This window comes from Choloepus didactylus, chromosome 17 (genome assembly GCF_015220235.1).
Source record: "Choloepus didactylus isolate mChoDid1 chromosome 17, mChoDid1.pri, whole genome shotgun sequence".
Classification (NCBI taxonomy): Eukaryota; Metazoa; Chordata; class Mammalia; order Pilosa; family Megalonychidae; genus Choloepus; species Choloepus didactylus.
In genome coordinates, this window is record NC_051323.1 from 62,544,321 (window position 1) to 62,559,513 (window position 15,193).

General features: G+C 38.9%; 1 protein-coding gene across 3 annotated transcripts in view; it reads left to right on the forward strand.

Moving 5' to 3' along the window:
- Nucleotides 1-329: 329 nt before the first annotated feature.
- CFAP97D2 (CFAP97 domain containing 2) overlaps nt 330-15,193 on the forward strand; it is a 42,971-nt gene continuing 28,107 nt past the window's right edge. For all 3 annotated transcript variants that reach the window (XM_037807626.1, XM_037807627.1, XM_037807628.1), the window contains exon 1: nt 330-494. In XM_037807626.1, coding sequence (XP_037663554.1) covers nt 405-494 — 90 coding nt within the window. In that variant the 5' untranslated portion in view covers nt 330-404. The remainder of the gene's footprint in view (nt 495-15,193) is intronic.

Here is a 15,193-nt window from a genome sequence, read left to right on the forward strand (position 1 = left end):
ATGGGGGAAGGAAGGAAGCAAGCAAAGAAGGAAGAAAGGGAATGACAAAAGTTAACTGGAGGAGAACTTCTTTAACCTTACTCATGAGTTTTCTCCCTCTGTAACTGGATCTATGGAGGAGTGGTCATCAAAGTGGTGTTACTAAGCTATTCAAGATCTCTTAAGGAAATACCCATTGGAGCAGGGAGACTTTCCAATTCTTCTTTGTTATTCTTTCACTTATTGTTTGAAAAGCCACCACGGGCTATTCTCTCCCTCTCTTTTTTTCCCCCTTTAGCTTGGATGCCATGACAACTGCCACGTGATCTGCAACAAACACAGCCAGTCTCCAGGGCTTTGCATAAAGGTTTGAGCTGACGAGATGCCTTTCTTTGAAGGCAGCAGGGACGGCTGTATTGTTGGAGATGCACCGAGCCTCCCAATTGACTTTTGCCTGTGGCAGTCAGTACCTACAGCAGAAATGGAATAAAGCCTATCAAGATCACAGGGAAAAGGTAGGAAAGACCTTACGTTCCGCCCCAGTGACTTCAGCTTGTTCAGAAGGCAGAGCGCTCCCCCCCGTTTCACAGGTGGGAGTTGAAAGGAGGAAGGTTAACAAGCATTCCCACCCCATCAGTAACCATGGGGAGGCCTGTGTCCCAGACAGTCGCCTTCAGTTCGCCATCTCTTCATCTGCAGGGCCGGAAGGCTCCGCAATCAACCCACTGAAGCCCTCTGAGGTCCATGTCCCCACCCCCACCCCCATCCATCCTTCCTGCAGTTCATTCCTGCTGCTTCTCTCTGCAAGGAGTAACTGCCAAGGCAGAGAATTCCAGCACATCCTCTGCCCCGGGAGATCTCACAGGCATGTAATTGGTCTCTGTGGTCGGAAATGTTGCTTTACTGTTTATAGTCTCCTGCAGAGCTGGCGTCATCAGCCTGGGCCATCAGGGCTCCTGCCGGGTCCTGGTGAGCCGGCTTGGCCTCCCCAGTCCAGACAGCCCGTCAGATCTGACCCGGGGCTCTAGGTTCCAGCAACTTGGCAGCAGAAGGAGCAGAAACCGAGCTGAGCCGATAAGCAGCTGTGCCACTCAGCCCCTTTGTGCACTGCCATCGAAATAAAGTGCACATCCGTCCTCTCCACCGGCGAAGCAGGCCCATTGATGACACCCAAACTGGCTACACACTGATCTCTTTGAAAAGTGGCTGCTTTGCATTCACCCCTGAGCTTTCCATTGTGTTCTAATCCTTCACAGTTATGCTGCTGTGGAGCCCATGTATTGAGAGCTAAGTCAAGACTTTTAAATTATGGATAAATTTCTTTCTCTGCTGCAGACAGAGCACAGCTAGCAGGGCAATACCCGGGAAATGCCAGGGCTTTCCTTGGAAACCAAAAGGTAATTTTCAGTTTGTGGATGTCATGATTGGAATGACATTTCCTAACAAGGTTTGTAATATATGCTATCCATATAATAAAAATTCCATTAAATAGATTATGATTTTCCATGTGCCATGTTCTAGGACCATCCTATTGTTAATTATGACATATGTTTATTTCACAAATGACCCCAAATTATCTTAAGGCAAAAAAGATCCAAGGGGTCCTTTCTCCTATCAAAACAGTATACTCCAACAGAGACTAAAAGCCAACTTTTATCTTCATTAGGAGATACACATTATTATTTCTATTTATTTAAGACAGATATGGAAGTCATTTGATAATATCCCCATGTAGTTCCAAAATGGCCTACCATGAGTCTTCTGCCTACACAATGTTTTTTTTGACAACCTCAGTGGAGTTACTCTGGCTAAATAATATTCAGCTTATATCTCTTTATGTCTTTGTTGATCAAAATCAAAACATTTTTAAGAAGGAGTGTTTGATTTTGAGTCTGGGAATGGGGGCATTTCCTTTGCTGATGATCTTAAACTATCCCTCCAGGGAGAAAGTAAACAGAAGACTTTTGTGGGATAGTGAAAGGGCATTGAAAGGGCAAGATGTAGGCAAATATTTCTTCCTCCCAGGGGTTCTGCCTTCCTGGGTTGCAGATACCAGAAAGTGATCTCAGAGGGCAGCAAAGCAGTTAAACTTACACAAGGGCTCTCATTTTGCTCCAGCCACACTTGCCCTCTTGCTGCTTCTGGAAGAAACCAAACTCAGCTCCTCTCCAGCATTTGCCCTTGCTGTTCCTTCTGCATTGAACATTCTCTAACAGCACACATGGCTCACTCCTTCCCTTCCCTCAACTCTCTCCGCAAGAGAAGTCTTCTCTGCCTCCTCTCTAAGAAGCACTCCCCCATCCCTCTACTACATTGTGTATCTTTCATATTCATGACTTACATAACATTATCATTTGTATCTTGTTTGTTTCTTCCACTAGAATATAAGCTCTATAACCATGACTTTCTCTTTCACCATGATAGTCTCAGCACCCAGAACACATAGTAAGCACTTAATAAATAGCTGTTGAATAAATGAATGAAAGTCAGGGAAAGATTGAAAATAGGGTATATGGCACTAATACATTTAAACCAATCACCATTACATCTTTGAATAGTCTACAAGACTATAGACTCCATAGGCGTTTTGTTCATTTTTGTATTCCATGGTCAAAGATAGTCCCTGTCATGATAGGTAGACAATAAATACCCCAAATTTAAGCAAATAAGTCTGCTGTATGCCCAGGAAACTGTATGATAAAGAAGGTTTGAAATAGTCATTGTGGAAAAGTTGTGATATTGACAGTAGACACATTGCCCCAGATGTGGTTGTGAACATAAATTCAAAATAGCATTAACGTACGCATTTCCACAGTTTTCTCCAGCAATGCGCAGTCACTTGGGTCTAAGAATGGAGCTGATGAAACAACCCAGTGTTGGCTTATTGCCTGCAAAAGAAGGGCAGTGAGGCGAGGGAGTTGAGCATATCAGCAAGAATGTGGTCGAAGTGATGGACCATGGCATCTAAACCGAAAGGGATGAAGTGAAGGCAGAGGAGCCAATCAAGAAGGATGGAGAAGAGGGTTTTACAGACAGGAAGTTAAAATAAGGTCAAGGAATCAGTCCTGAGTATAGCTGATTAAGAAAGCTAGAAGACTAGAGGACTGTGGGTGAAGAGTGGGAACCCCTGAATGTACAGTTTTGGAAACGGAGCAGCTGCAGGTGATGACAATGGCCTGGATGGGCCTGGCAGGGTGGTGGGAGAGGAGTGGATCTGTCAGTGGATATAAAGAGGGCAGAGAATTTAGAGTGCAGGGAGCTGGAAGTGTTGTGTACATGGTTGTGGAAATCATTCACAAAGAAGTGGGGTGAAGAGCAAGACTGGGATTCAGATATCATTGGTCCCACTGAATGAGCAACAATTATGGACTGATAAGTACAAGGAAGGGGTGAGGAAGAGTGGAGGGTATTAGAGTGACACTGCCTGGCCTGTGAGGGGTAGGGTCCATCCACAAGGGTGGAGGAGCAGTGCCTGGAAACAGCAGTGAGGGAGAACAGAACCCCTCTACCATCCCAGATTTCACCAATTGGCAACTAAAACCTGAATTAATGCACAAATTCTCCCATATTAAGAGTAGGGGGAATTGGCTTTTTAGAATAACTTAGATTATATTGTTTGGCTGAGAAACTTTGGAAATATAAGGGATTTTGATTCAATGGAGAGGGAAAAAAAAAAAGACCTGTGGAGAACACCATGCCCAAAAGCTTCTAATGGCTCCCCTCAAATCAAGAATTAAGTACCTCATCCTCAGCCTGGCATTTCAGCAGGGTGCTCAACCTTAAAACAAAGTACTCTTCCAGCGTTTCCCCCGACATCATTTGCCAGGCTGCTCTGACAATTACCGAGCAATGGGTTGTCTTAAACAACAAGGATTTATTGGCTCATGCTTTTAGAGACCAGAAGTCCCAAATCAAGGTGTCAGGATGGCTTCTCAACCAAGCATTGAAAACTGAGTCACATGGCAATGTCCCTAGGCTTCTCCTGGTGGCTTTTCTCTGCCTCACTGGGTCGAAATTCCTTCTGCTTATCAAGGCCTCCAGAAATACAAATTAAAGTCCATTCAGTTGGGCCACAGCTAAGTAGGTTCTTAGAAGGTCCTGTTCACACAAGAGTCTACACCTTAACTGATAGCATATCTTCCAAGGGTCCCATTTACAAATGGGTTCATACACACAGGAATGCAGATTAAGATTAAGAATATATCTTTGTTGGGGAACATGATTAAATCTACCATACCCCCATCACTCCCCTACATGTATCTGACATTGCAGTCAGGTTGGTTGTTTCCCTCACAGTTTTGCCTCTGTTCTTTTGCTCACTGTGCCTTCTCAAGAAATGCCTTCTTCCCTTACACATGCTACCTAACCTTCCACGCCCATCAATTGTCATACCCTTTCTGAAGTAGTTTTTTGTGCCTCTTTTTTATGATACATCATATTCTCCCTTTTACTCAAACTGCTTATATCTGTGTCTTCTTTAGTGAAATGCTTCTGATAGCCAAGAACAGAGACTCACTCCAGTTACCCCAAGTAATGAGACATTTGTTATAAGGAAACATGAATATCAACCAAAGTCTTGCTCTTGCGGGAACCCAGGGAAAGGTGCACAAACAGGGAATGGAAAGAGTTTGATGTGTGGTGGAGTCATGGGTGAAAAAGCAGGCACGTGATCGTTGGATCATATTGTAAGGCTATGTTTAGCTTTGTAAGGAACTGCCAGACTATCTTCCAAAGCAGCCGTACCATTTTGCATTCCCAGCAGCAATGAAGGAGAGTTCCCATTGCTCCGCATCCTCACCAGCATTTGGTGTTGACAGTGTTTTAGTTTAGCCATTTTTATGGGCTTATAGTGGTATCTGGTATCTCATTGTTGTTTTAATTGCAATTCCCTGATGGCATTTGATGTTGTACATCTTTTCAATATGCTTATTTGCCATCCGTATATATTCTTTGGTGAGGTGTCTGTTCAGCTCTTTTGCCCATTTTTAAATTGGATTGCTTGTTTTCTTGCTGCTAAATTTTAAAAGTTCTTTGTATATTTTGAATAAACATCCTTTATTGGATATGTGTTTGGCAAATATTTTCTCCCAATCTCTGGCTTTCATTCTCTTTTCGTTCTCTTAATGGTGTCTTTTTGTTCTCTTGATAGTGTCTTTCACAGAGAAGAAGTTTTAAATTTTAATGAAGTCCACTTAGCAGTTTTTTTCTTTCACAGATGATACTTCTTGTGTTGTTTCTAAATAGTCATCACCAAATCCAAGGTCACCTAGATTTTTTCTCATATGTTATCTTTTAGATATTGTATAGTTTTGCATTTTACATTGAGGTCTATGGACCATTTTGAGTTATTTTTTGTGAAAAGTCTAGATTAATTTTTTGCATGTGGATGTCCCGTTGTTCTAGCACCATTTGTTGAAAAACACCCTTTCTCTATTGAATTGTCTTTGTTCTCTTGTCAAAGATCAGCTGATACCTTTTACGTGGATCTATTTCTGGGATTCCCATTCTGTTCTGTTGAGCTATTTGTCTATTCTTCGGTCAAAACCACACTGTCTACACACTGTCTGATGCAGCTTTACAGTAAGCCCTGAAGTCAGGTAGTGTTGGTCCTCGATTTTCTTCTTCTTTAACACCATGTTGGCTATTCCGGATCTTCTGCTCTTTGCTACAAACTTTAGAATTAGTTTGTCAATATTCACAAAATAATTTTCTGGGATTTTGATTGGGATTGCATTGACTCTAAAGATCAATGTGGGCAATTCTTTTGTGAATTACTTTCACTTACTGCTGTGTGTCTCATTACGGATGCCCCTATAAATCAGGATTTTTCTGTTTCTGATTCTGCTGCTAACTGCCTCATTCTCCCCATATTCCCTAATCCAAAATCAATACAATATAGTTCATCTCTATTTGAGTACATCATTTTACATCAGACCATTTCAAAGGGTGCCCAGCACCTCTGCATTAGTGTTCTTTATGTCAGTCTCTACCACTGGCCCAGGCAGCCATAGTAGTGGTCAGAGTCACCTGGTACTGAACTTGACTCTGTAGGCCTGCTCCAAGAGAAGGCATCAGGAATTCTCTTAGCAGAGGCTTTGGTCATGGTAGACACCATGACTGGCATGTTTGAGACAGTGCATTACCACTCTTCCTGTTTATGTGGCTTAAACAATAATAATCACTCAAATTTAGGGACTGCTGCTATATGCTAGACATTGTTCTTAGTGTTTTACCTACATAACTCATTTAATCCTCCTAATGAACTAATGAGTTGGATATTATAGTTATCCCTATTTTACACAGGACAAATGTGAGGCTCGGTGCCCATGCTCTTAACCAACAAACTATTTTGTTTATTTCTTTAATCACAAACTGTGTCTTTCTTGACTTATGAATTTTCCCAACACATAATATTATGGTGTCCACCTAAGAGGTTCAGAGAGTAGGATCTCCATGTGTCAGCAGAGTGACCTTTTCTACTGTGTGAAGGCAAAATAATTCTATTCCCTCACCACTACCTCAATAGAGACATGGAACTTCAGCTTCAGCAGCTCCAGCAACAGAAGAACAAAACCAGACTGATTTGAAAGCATTTCATTATATAGAAAATATATAATTATTATTATATTTTTAGATCACAAAAATTCTGTCTAGTCAAAATCTTTCTAACTTCTGAGGTCAAAAATCTAAAATGATGACAAACACCAATTGTAACTTTTAAAATTCAATTCATATCTTTTAGGTCAAGAGACAATTAACTACTCATACCTTTGAAAATTCTGGAAGAACTGTATCTACTCTCATTTACCTAATCTCGCAAAGAAAACAAAATAGATTACATGTGATTTCACTATGGCTGATGATATAATTCTTTATCCAACTTTGATGTCTTGGTGTTTATATGAAGGAAAGCAATGACTTATGAAAACTGAGCCAGGAGAGACCCGGTTATGGAGCAAGGCCAGGGGAAGTAGAAACACAGAAAACGTCAAAAATCAGGTGAGAAATGACTCAGGCTAGGCCCAGGCGAGATGTAAAGCAGAGACCAAGAGTTGTGGTCTACCAGCCTCAAGACAGACTCATCTGGAAAAAGCTAGGGGCCCTGGAGAGCTCCTCAGGAGCTAAATTGCTGATGATGCTGGAAAACCTTCACACCCAGAGCCCCGGGCTTACGCTAGCCTAGACAGAATGTTATTAAGAGGTGATAAAGAGGACCTCACAGATGTATGCCAAGTTTGATTCCTATGGGAACACTCAAAACCAGCTCTTCGGGGAGGGGAGAAGCTATGCTGTAATGGAAAGACAACTCTGTGTTTCTAGTCAGCTTTGACAGAGATTCTTCCTCACTCCCCCCAGTGCGCAGCTCCACCACTGGGGAAGAAGTGGTCTAGGATTCTTCTTGGAATCTGGGACCAAAGGAGAATTAACATTTTAGCAGCTCTGGAAAGGAACGGACAGACCATCTTCCAGACAAAGTATTGTACCAACCAGCCTCAACATTGTCATGACAGTGAAGTTTATTAGAATGAATACTAGATGCGCAGCAAAGCATTTAATTTCTCTTTGTTTTAGTTATGTTATCTGCACAGTGTGGGATTTGGAAAGAATTTCTAATATCTCTTCTAGCCCAAACTCTTGGTATTTTTTCACACCTACTAGGTGCTTTGCCTGTATAGACATATTAAAAAAAGTCTCAGTCCCTGCCCTCAAAATAAAGTCTCTCTATAGAGGTAAAATTTACATATGAAATACAATAGACAACATTAAACAGCAATAAAGGGGAAAATGACATCAGAATCCACAGACTATAGTTATAGGAAAATGTATGTCATTAATAACCAATATCAATGAAAATGTAAAACACCTTTCTCAAAAAAAAAATGAATTAAAAGACAACTCAAAAGTGTAATGAAAGAACAAGGTAAACCAATTGAAAGCAGAAAAAATTAATAAGAACAAAAGCAGATATTAATGAGTTAGAAAAGAGAAAAACTATAGAACTAATGAAAATGAAAACATCACCAAAACAGACAAACCATTAGTTCATCTAACAAGAAAATAAAAGGATAAGGGGATACAAATATACAAAATTAGAAAGTACAAGGGAGAAATAACCATTAAAAATAGAGAAAGAATAATAAAAAAAAAGAGAGCGAGAACTTTGCACTTACTAAAATTGACACCCAGAGAAGTGGAATGCCCAAAAAGATGAGTTATCAGATGATTTCATAGGGAAAGTCCATCAGATATTTAATGAACAGATAATCCTAATCCTACTTAAACTGCTCCAGAACATAGAAAAAGAAGGAAAGTGTCCTAATTTGCTTTCGGAAACAAATACGACATTGATCCCAAACATGAGAAAATGTCACACAAAAAAAGAGAAACTTACAGTTCAACCTCACAAATATTGATGCAAAAATGTAATAAAATAATAGCAAACAGAATCTAGCAACACATTAAAAAAAATGTTGACCAAGGGAAGCTTATTTCAGAGGCACAAGGGTGGTTCAATATGAGGAAAGCCACTAATATAATCCATCAAAATAATAGAACAGAGAAAAAAACTTACATGATTTGTTCCATAGAGGCAGAAAAAGCATTTGACAAAATTCAACACCCATTTATGTTTAAAAAAACTCAATAAAATAGAAATTGCTATTGATATTTCCCAAACATGACAAATTATAAACACCTCGGCCCAAAAGCTGGCATCTTATTTAACAGGGAAACACTAAAGGTGGTTCTTTTAAAGTAAGAAATAAGGACACCCACTACCACTTATGCTCCTTTAAATTGTGTTAGAAGCATTAGCCAATGAAATTAGACAAGATGAACCCATTAGAGGTATGAAAATTGGAAGAGAATACGTACAATTTTTTTTTCTTTTTATAGATGAAATGATTATTTATCTGTAAAACCCAAAAGAATCAACCTACTACAAACAATTAGAAAATTTAGTAAAGTAATGGGCTGTAAAATTAACATACAAAAATCAGGAATTTTCATATCTGTGTAAACAAATACCAATTTGAAAATATAATGACAGAAAAGACCCCACTTAGAAAAGTGAAAAAGAAACTAAAATACCTAGGCACAAACTTAATATGAAATGTTCAATACATACATAAATAGAACAATAAAACATTCCTGAAAAACATAATAGTAGGGTGGAACAATTGGAAAGATAGACCATGTTCTCAGAAAGAAATATTCACTATTTTAAAGATGTCATTCTTCCCTAAATTGCTGTATATATTTAATGAAATCCCAACAAAATACTAACAAATTTTTTTTCCTGGAGATAAACAAGTTGATCATAAAGTTGATTTTGTAGACTATACAAGAATGGTCAGGATACCCTGAAAAAAAAGAATAATTATGGGAGGAGGTTAACCATATCAGATATTTCAAAATACTCTAATGCCTCTATAATTAAAACAATTTGGTATCAGAGCATGAATAGAATGACTAATAGAAGAGAATAGAATATTTAGAAATATACCAATTGAATATGAAAATTAAGAATATAATAAAGGTGGTATCTCAAATCATTGGGAAAAGTGGTGTTGGAATAACTGGATAGCCATTTTACAAAAAATAAACCTGGTGCTATTACTCACACACTGTAACAGGGTAAACTCCAAACAGAGCAGAAATTTAAATAGAAAAAAAAAGAAAACTATACAAGTACTAGAAGAAATGGGTGAATAATTTTTGAGAGTGGGGAAACTTTACTATCCATGACTCAAAATCCAGAAGCAACAAGGGAAAAGGTTGATAAATTTGAGTAAATTAAAAAATACATATATTGCATGACAAAAAACAAAAGCAAAGTAAAGAGAAATATAAACTGGGAAAATCATTTTAACTTATGTCTCGAAGGACTGATATCCTAAATATATGAAGAACTTCTAAAAATGAGAAGGGCGAACATCCCCATATTAAAATGGGCTAGAGATAGGAACAAAAGTTGACAGAAAAAGGAATTGCAAATAGCTCTTAGCATATAAAAAAGATTATCAAGTTCATTTACAATAGAGAAATGCGTATTTAATGTACACGCTAATACCATGTCTCAACTATCAGATTGACCAAGATCCCGAAATTTGTTGGCAGTGCTCAGGGGAAAGAGGCACTATCATATGATGTCGTCGGGCATGCAAAAGGCCACAGCCCTGTGGGGGGATTTAGCAATAGCTAATATAATTACATATGCATTCATCCTTTAACCCAGCAATCCAACTTCCAAGAATCCTTTCCAAAGTTACACTGGCAAAGATATAAACAGAAATTGCAAAAGATATTAATTGCAGCATTATTTGTAATAGCAAAACTGGAAACACCCCAAATGTTCATCAGCAGGGGACCAGGTGAATAATTAGTGTACTTTCACCCAATGGAGTACTAAGCAACTAAAAATGGAACAAGAAACATCTCTACATTCTACTATAAAGTAATTTCCAGAGTATTTGTGAAATGAAAAAGTGGAGAAAATGTGTAAAATATGCTATGTTCATCTAAAAAAGAGGGGATTAAAATTCATACACAAACACAATAAATATATAAATACACATACCCACATATTATATATATACTTGTGTTTTTTAGAAAAGAAAGAATAAACTGTAAGATTAAAATTATCAATAGGGAATAGGGTGAAGGGGAGAGGGATAGAAGCTAGGTGAAGCTGTTTTGCAGATTTCATTTTGGAGTCATGTAAATATTTTACATGTTATACAACAATATTAAACATAAAAGGCTATACCTAAATATTGAAAGTAAAATGAACTTATGAGTAGATACAGTTGTTGACATAACCACACTAAGAGAACTATTCCAATTGTCTTTAAAACCCAATAATTTGTACCCTAATGACAAAACAATGACAAAAAAAATAAGGCTGTTTTCAGTAATCACGTTAGTGGTGGCAGTGTCAGTATTATTATTATGGATCTGTTATGTGTTTAAGGTGGGATAAAGCAAATGATAATCAGGTTCATATAATTGAGAACTAGAGATCAACAAGTTGTTCCTAAAGTTTATTTCAGCGTGAGAGAAAGGAAATGCAGATATGAGGGTAATGAGCCTCACTAAAGGAATAGAGTCCTGAATTGGAATTGGAAGGACAGTTATGAGACTGTCTACTGTAAAGACCTAGAAGCAAAAACAACCTCCACAGCAAGCACCCAGATGGTGGTTTCTAAATGGCATTTCCCACTAACACGAACCAGGGCTCAGTTGGAGAAATGGCTGATTCCACGCTGATTCCACCCTGGGGAGGAAAATATCCAAGATAACTCTGGATCACCTTCTCATCCTAGAACGCAAGGAAGCTAGCAAGACTACTAGAATCGTGTAAAAAGGACTCAGAAGCCAACAGGAAGAGGCTATCACTTACCAAAGATGGGACGAGGTGAACATCAATAAGGAACTTAATGGCAGTAGACTGAATATATTAAATGTGTTTGAATTTTTAACTTCCTAATGATATTAAATAAAAACACTTCTTTGGCCACCTTTGGAAGATGCTAAGGAACCAACTTATTGTTGTGAAACTTGATAAGTAAAGGGAATCAATTATCCTGCTGAGGATAAATCCTGTAGAAGTATTACAGATAATAAATGCAAAAGGAATTATATCACTAGGATATCTCCATTTTTCAGCCATTAATCAAGTAATGGATCTAGGGCCATTCACTGCTGCTAACATCACAAAAAAGAGACAACCAACAATTTGTATCACCTGACAAAACATCATAGCACCACTTGTGGTCTTGCCAAGAAAAAAAAAAATCAATCCTGAATCAGATCAGTCCTTCATTTCTAACTGCCAATATACAGGAAATACCAGGCAGGCAATCAGCAAATCCAGACTGTGGGAAATCCTACAGGACAAATGACCTGGTTTCCTCACAACAAATTGCAAGAAGAAAAAAATGGAGGAGGAAACCATAAATTAAGAGACTTCAAAGATATACCAACTAATCGCAGTGTATGGACCTTTTTACTTGGATCCTAATTCAAACATGCAAGCTGTAAAAAAAATTTTTTTTCAACGTATAATGTAGTAGGAGAGACATGAACTTTGCCTGAGAAACTATTGTCATATTTTGGTGCGATAATGGTATGGCAATTATGTTTTTTATAGGACATCTTTTGGAAACATATACGAAAATATTTAAGGGTGAAAAAGATAATGATGTGTAGGATTTGCTTTACTATAATCTCAAGCTGGGGGTGGGGAAGGGTAGAGGTGAAATAAGATTGGCCACGAATTGGTTTAGTTGTAGCTGGGTGAAAACTATTTTTATTTATGTATGAAAATTTCTATGAGAAAAAGTTTAAAATACACAATTTTGAGAGAAAAAAACAGAAGGATGATTACAGTAAGATACAATTTAAATAAATTTTTAAAAATTATATAACATATTGATTACAGGTGCATTCATAGTGATAAAAATGTAGAAACAGGGATGGAAAGATATAGACCATTTCAGGCTGGAGGTTGCCTCTGGGGATGGAGGGAAGGGAATGGTTCTAAGCAGGGATACAAACAGGACTTCAAGTTCAATGACAACGCTTTTATTTTTTAAAATCCGAAATAAATATAGCAATCGTAGCATTTGTTAATTCTTGGCAGTGGGGCACATCAATATTTGGTGGATCAATTTCCTTCCTTCTCCATACATTTGAGACATATCATAAGGAAATTTTGTGATGTGGAAAATAACAGGGAAATCAGATGAGAGGGAGATCAATAAAGTCAGGGGACTTGGCTATCTCACTGATTGCATTTCATTAATCAATGTCATAATAGAAATTCAAAGCAGGTTTCTAAAGTAAAACAGTGACAGCCCTCTCACCCCTCTACCCATCCGTGAGTCACAAGAAAAGCCAAATAAATGCCACCAGCATTTGAGTGAGCCACCTAAGGCTGCAGACACAGCTTGATGGCTGGTGACATTTAGCTTTTGTGGCCATTGGCACTGCTGAGCTTTGGCTCCCCCAAGCCTCTGTGCTGGTTCAGAAAGGCCCATTCATTGCCTGTTTGCAACAGGCACTGCGATTCCTGCTAGAGTTTCTTGGAAGACATTAGGTTGCAGCTGCCACGCAGGACCTTAATAGACTGGAAGGTTTGGCTTTGGTTTTGTTATTGAAAGACTAATTCCCCTTGTCCTGCATTTTGCCCAGTAGTATAATTCTTAGGCATTCCTCCCTAAGCCATCTGAAACAAAAAAAGATCATATCCAATTTAAACCCTGCAGCTACACACCAGACTGTCTCCAGTTTCTTGAAATATGAATCATAGTCAAGTTTTTGGGATCATGAAATTAGATAGCTGGACGGGCCCTCCAGAAGTCAGCTGATTCTCCTTCCTTACTCAGGAGATAAATGCCTAAATTAACCAGGACAAGTTGTTATTTATCCTATCTTATAAGATATCATCAGAAATGCAGGTGTCATATTTACCCTTGCCAGCTTCTATCAGTGTTAATTTCTGTACCTCTAATCAGTGGCCATGCCTTGTAGCCCACCTCCGTACACACACTGCATTCAATTTCTTTAACAAATCCATATCTACTATATGCCAAGTGCTATGGAAAGTGATGTGGATACAACCAGAAGCCCTGCCTTTAAAGGGCTTATACTCGAATGAGTAGTAGAGTTCAGTAAACAGGCAACTCAAACGCAGGGTGATCCAAGTTCTCGTAGGAGGAATATGGGGTCCTTTGGGAGCACACAGGAGGGTGATCTAAGACTTGAAGAGTCAAGGAAGGAAGCAGCTTTCAAGTTGAGACTGGAAGGAACAGCAGGAGTTGTGAGGGGAAAGGAGTGGAGAGTTGAGAAAAACGTAGACCCACCCATGTCCCTGGTCTCTCAGTTCTTTGACCTCTAATCCAATGACCTCCTCCATTCCACCTCACCAACCACTGCCACCTTCACACTTTGGCATAATCCATAATTACACTGTCTCCAAAATTGTCATTCAGACTTTCCACACTGACTGCAAGCCTTCCCTCTTTACAGCTTGTTGGTTCATTCACTCCCCTTGGGACCTTTCCTTGACTTCATCGAGACCGCCAGTCCTTTGCCCTCTACTTTCTCCCAAATCATCAGCTCTCTCTTTTCTTCGACCCTCTCCTATCTGGTTACATTTTCTGTGATCCCTCGTTGCAATAATGCTGTTGTCAATATTACAAAACCCTGTGCCCCTCTGTGTCATTCACACTCCTTTGGCAAAACTCTGATAGAAAACAAAAACAAAACTCTGAGAGAAAACAAACAACTTATTTTTTCGGTGCCTGCACCTGAGCAGCGGAGAATGCTGGAGAAAGTCACACTGCAGAGTAACTGTTTCCAGTCCTAATCATCCATGATGGCTGACCTCAAATGGACTCACAAGACGCCCACAATCTCCCAGGCCTGGCTGATAATTTACTCTCCTGCTGAGTCAACGATCACACTCCCGTGCTCTGGATTCCATCTCCTCTGGCTTTCTTGGGAATCCTAAGAACAGTGATTTTCTTTCTCTCTCTTTTAAATTTATCTCTCTCTCAACTGGATCCTTTCCATTAGATAATTTTTCAATTAATTTTAATTTTTGTCAAAGTAATCTAAGCACACTAAAAAAACACGCACACACGCAAATAACACCAAAACACTTTAGTGGAAAGCAGAAGGCCATCCTTACTCATTTCCCACTCCAAATTTCCATCCTAGAGGTCACAGTGTCCCACTCTTTAAACACTTTCTCTTGGGGTTTACCTCCATATTTCAAAAGAATATGCTTACATTGCCATATCTTCTTGACATAGATATAAAACATTTTTTTATTAAATCAATAGCCAGTATTGACATTATAATGACTATTTAAATATCATTTATTATTGAGTCAAGTTGTGAATTATGATTCCTTTCTCATACCATTTCTTGTCAGAGTAAATAATTGCCTTGTTTTCATAGTTTCTTTAGTTTTCTACATATTCATACCTATGTTATCCCCCAAATGTTCCATCAGATATCAAATGCTTATCAACAAATTCTCAAATACTCAAACACATCAAATAATCCTTTGGTTCCAGTTCTCCCCCTGGAGAATTCCTTTCTGCAACCTCCATCCTCCTGCTCCAGCCTGGACCCCTGCGCTCTGGCCTTGGTGAGCGGAGGTCCAGGTAGTTCCTTTTGTTGGTCTCTTGTGTTGAACATCATT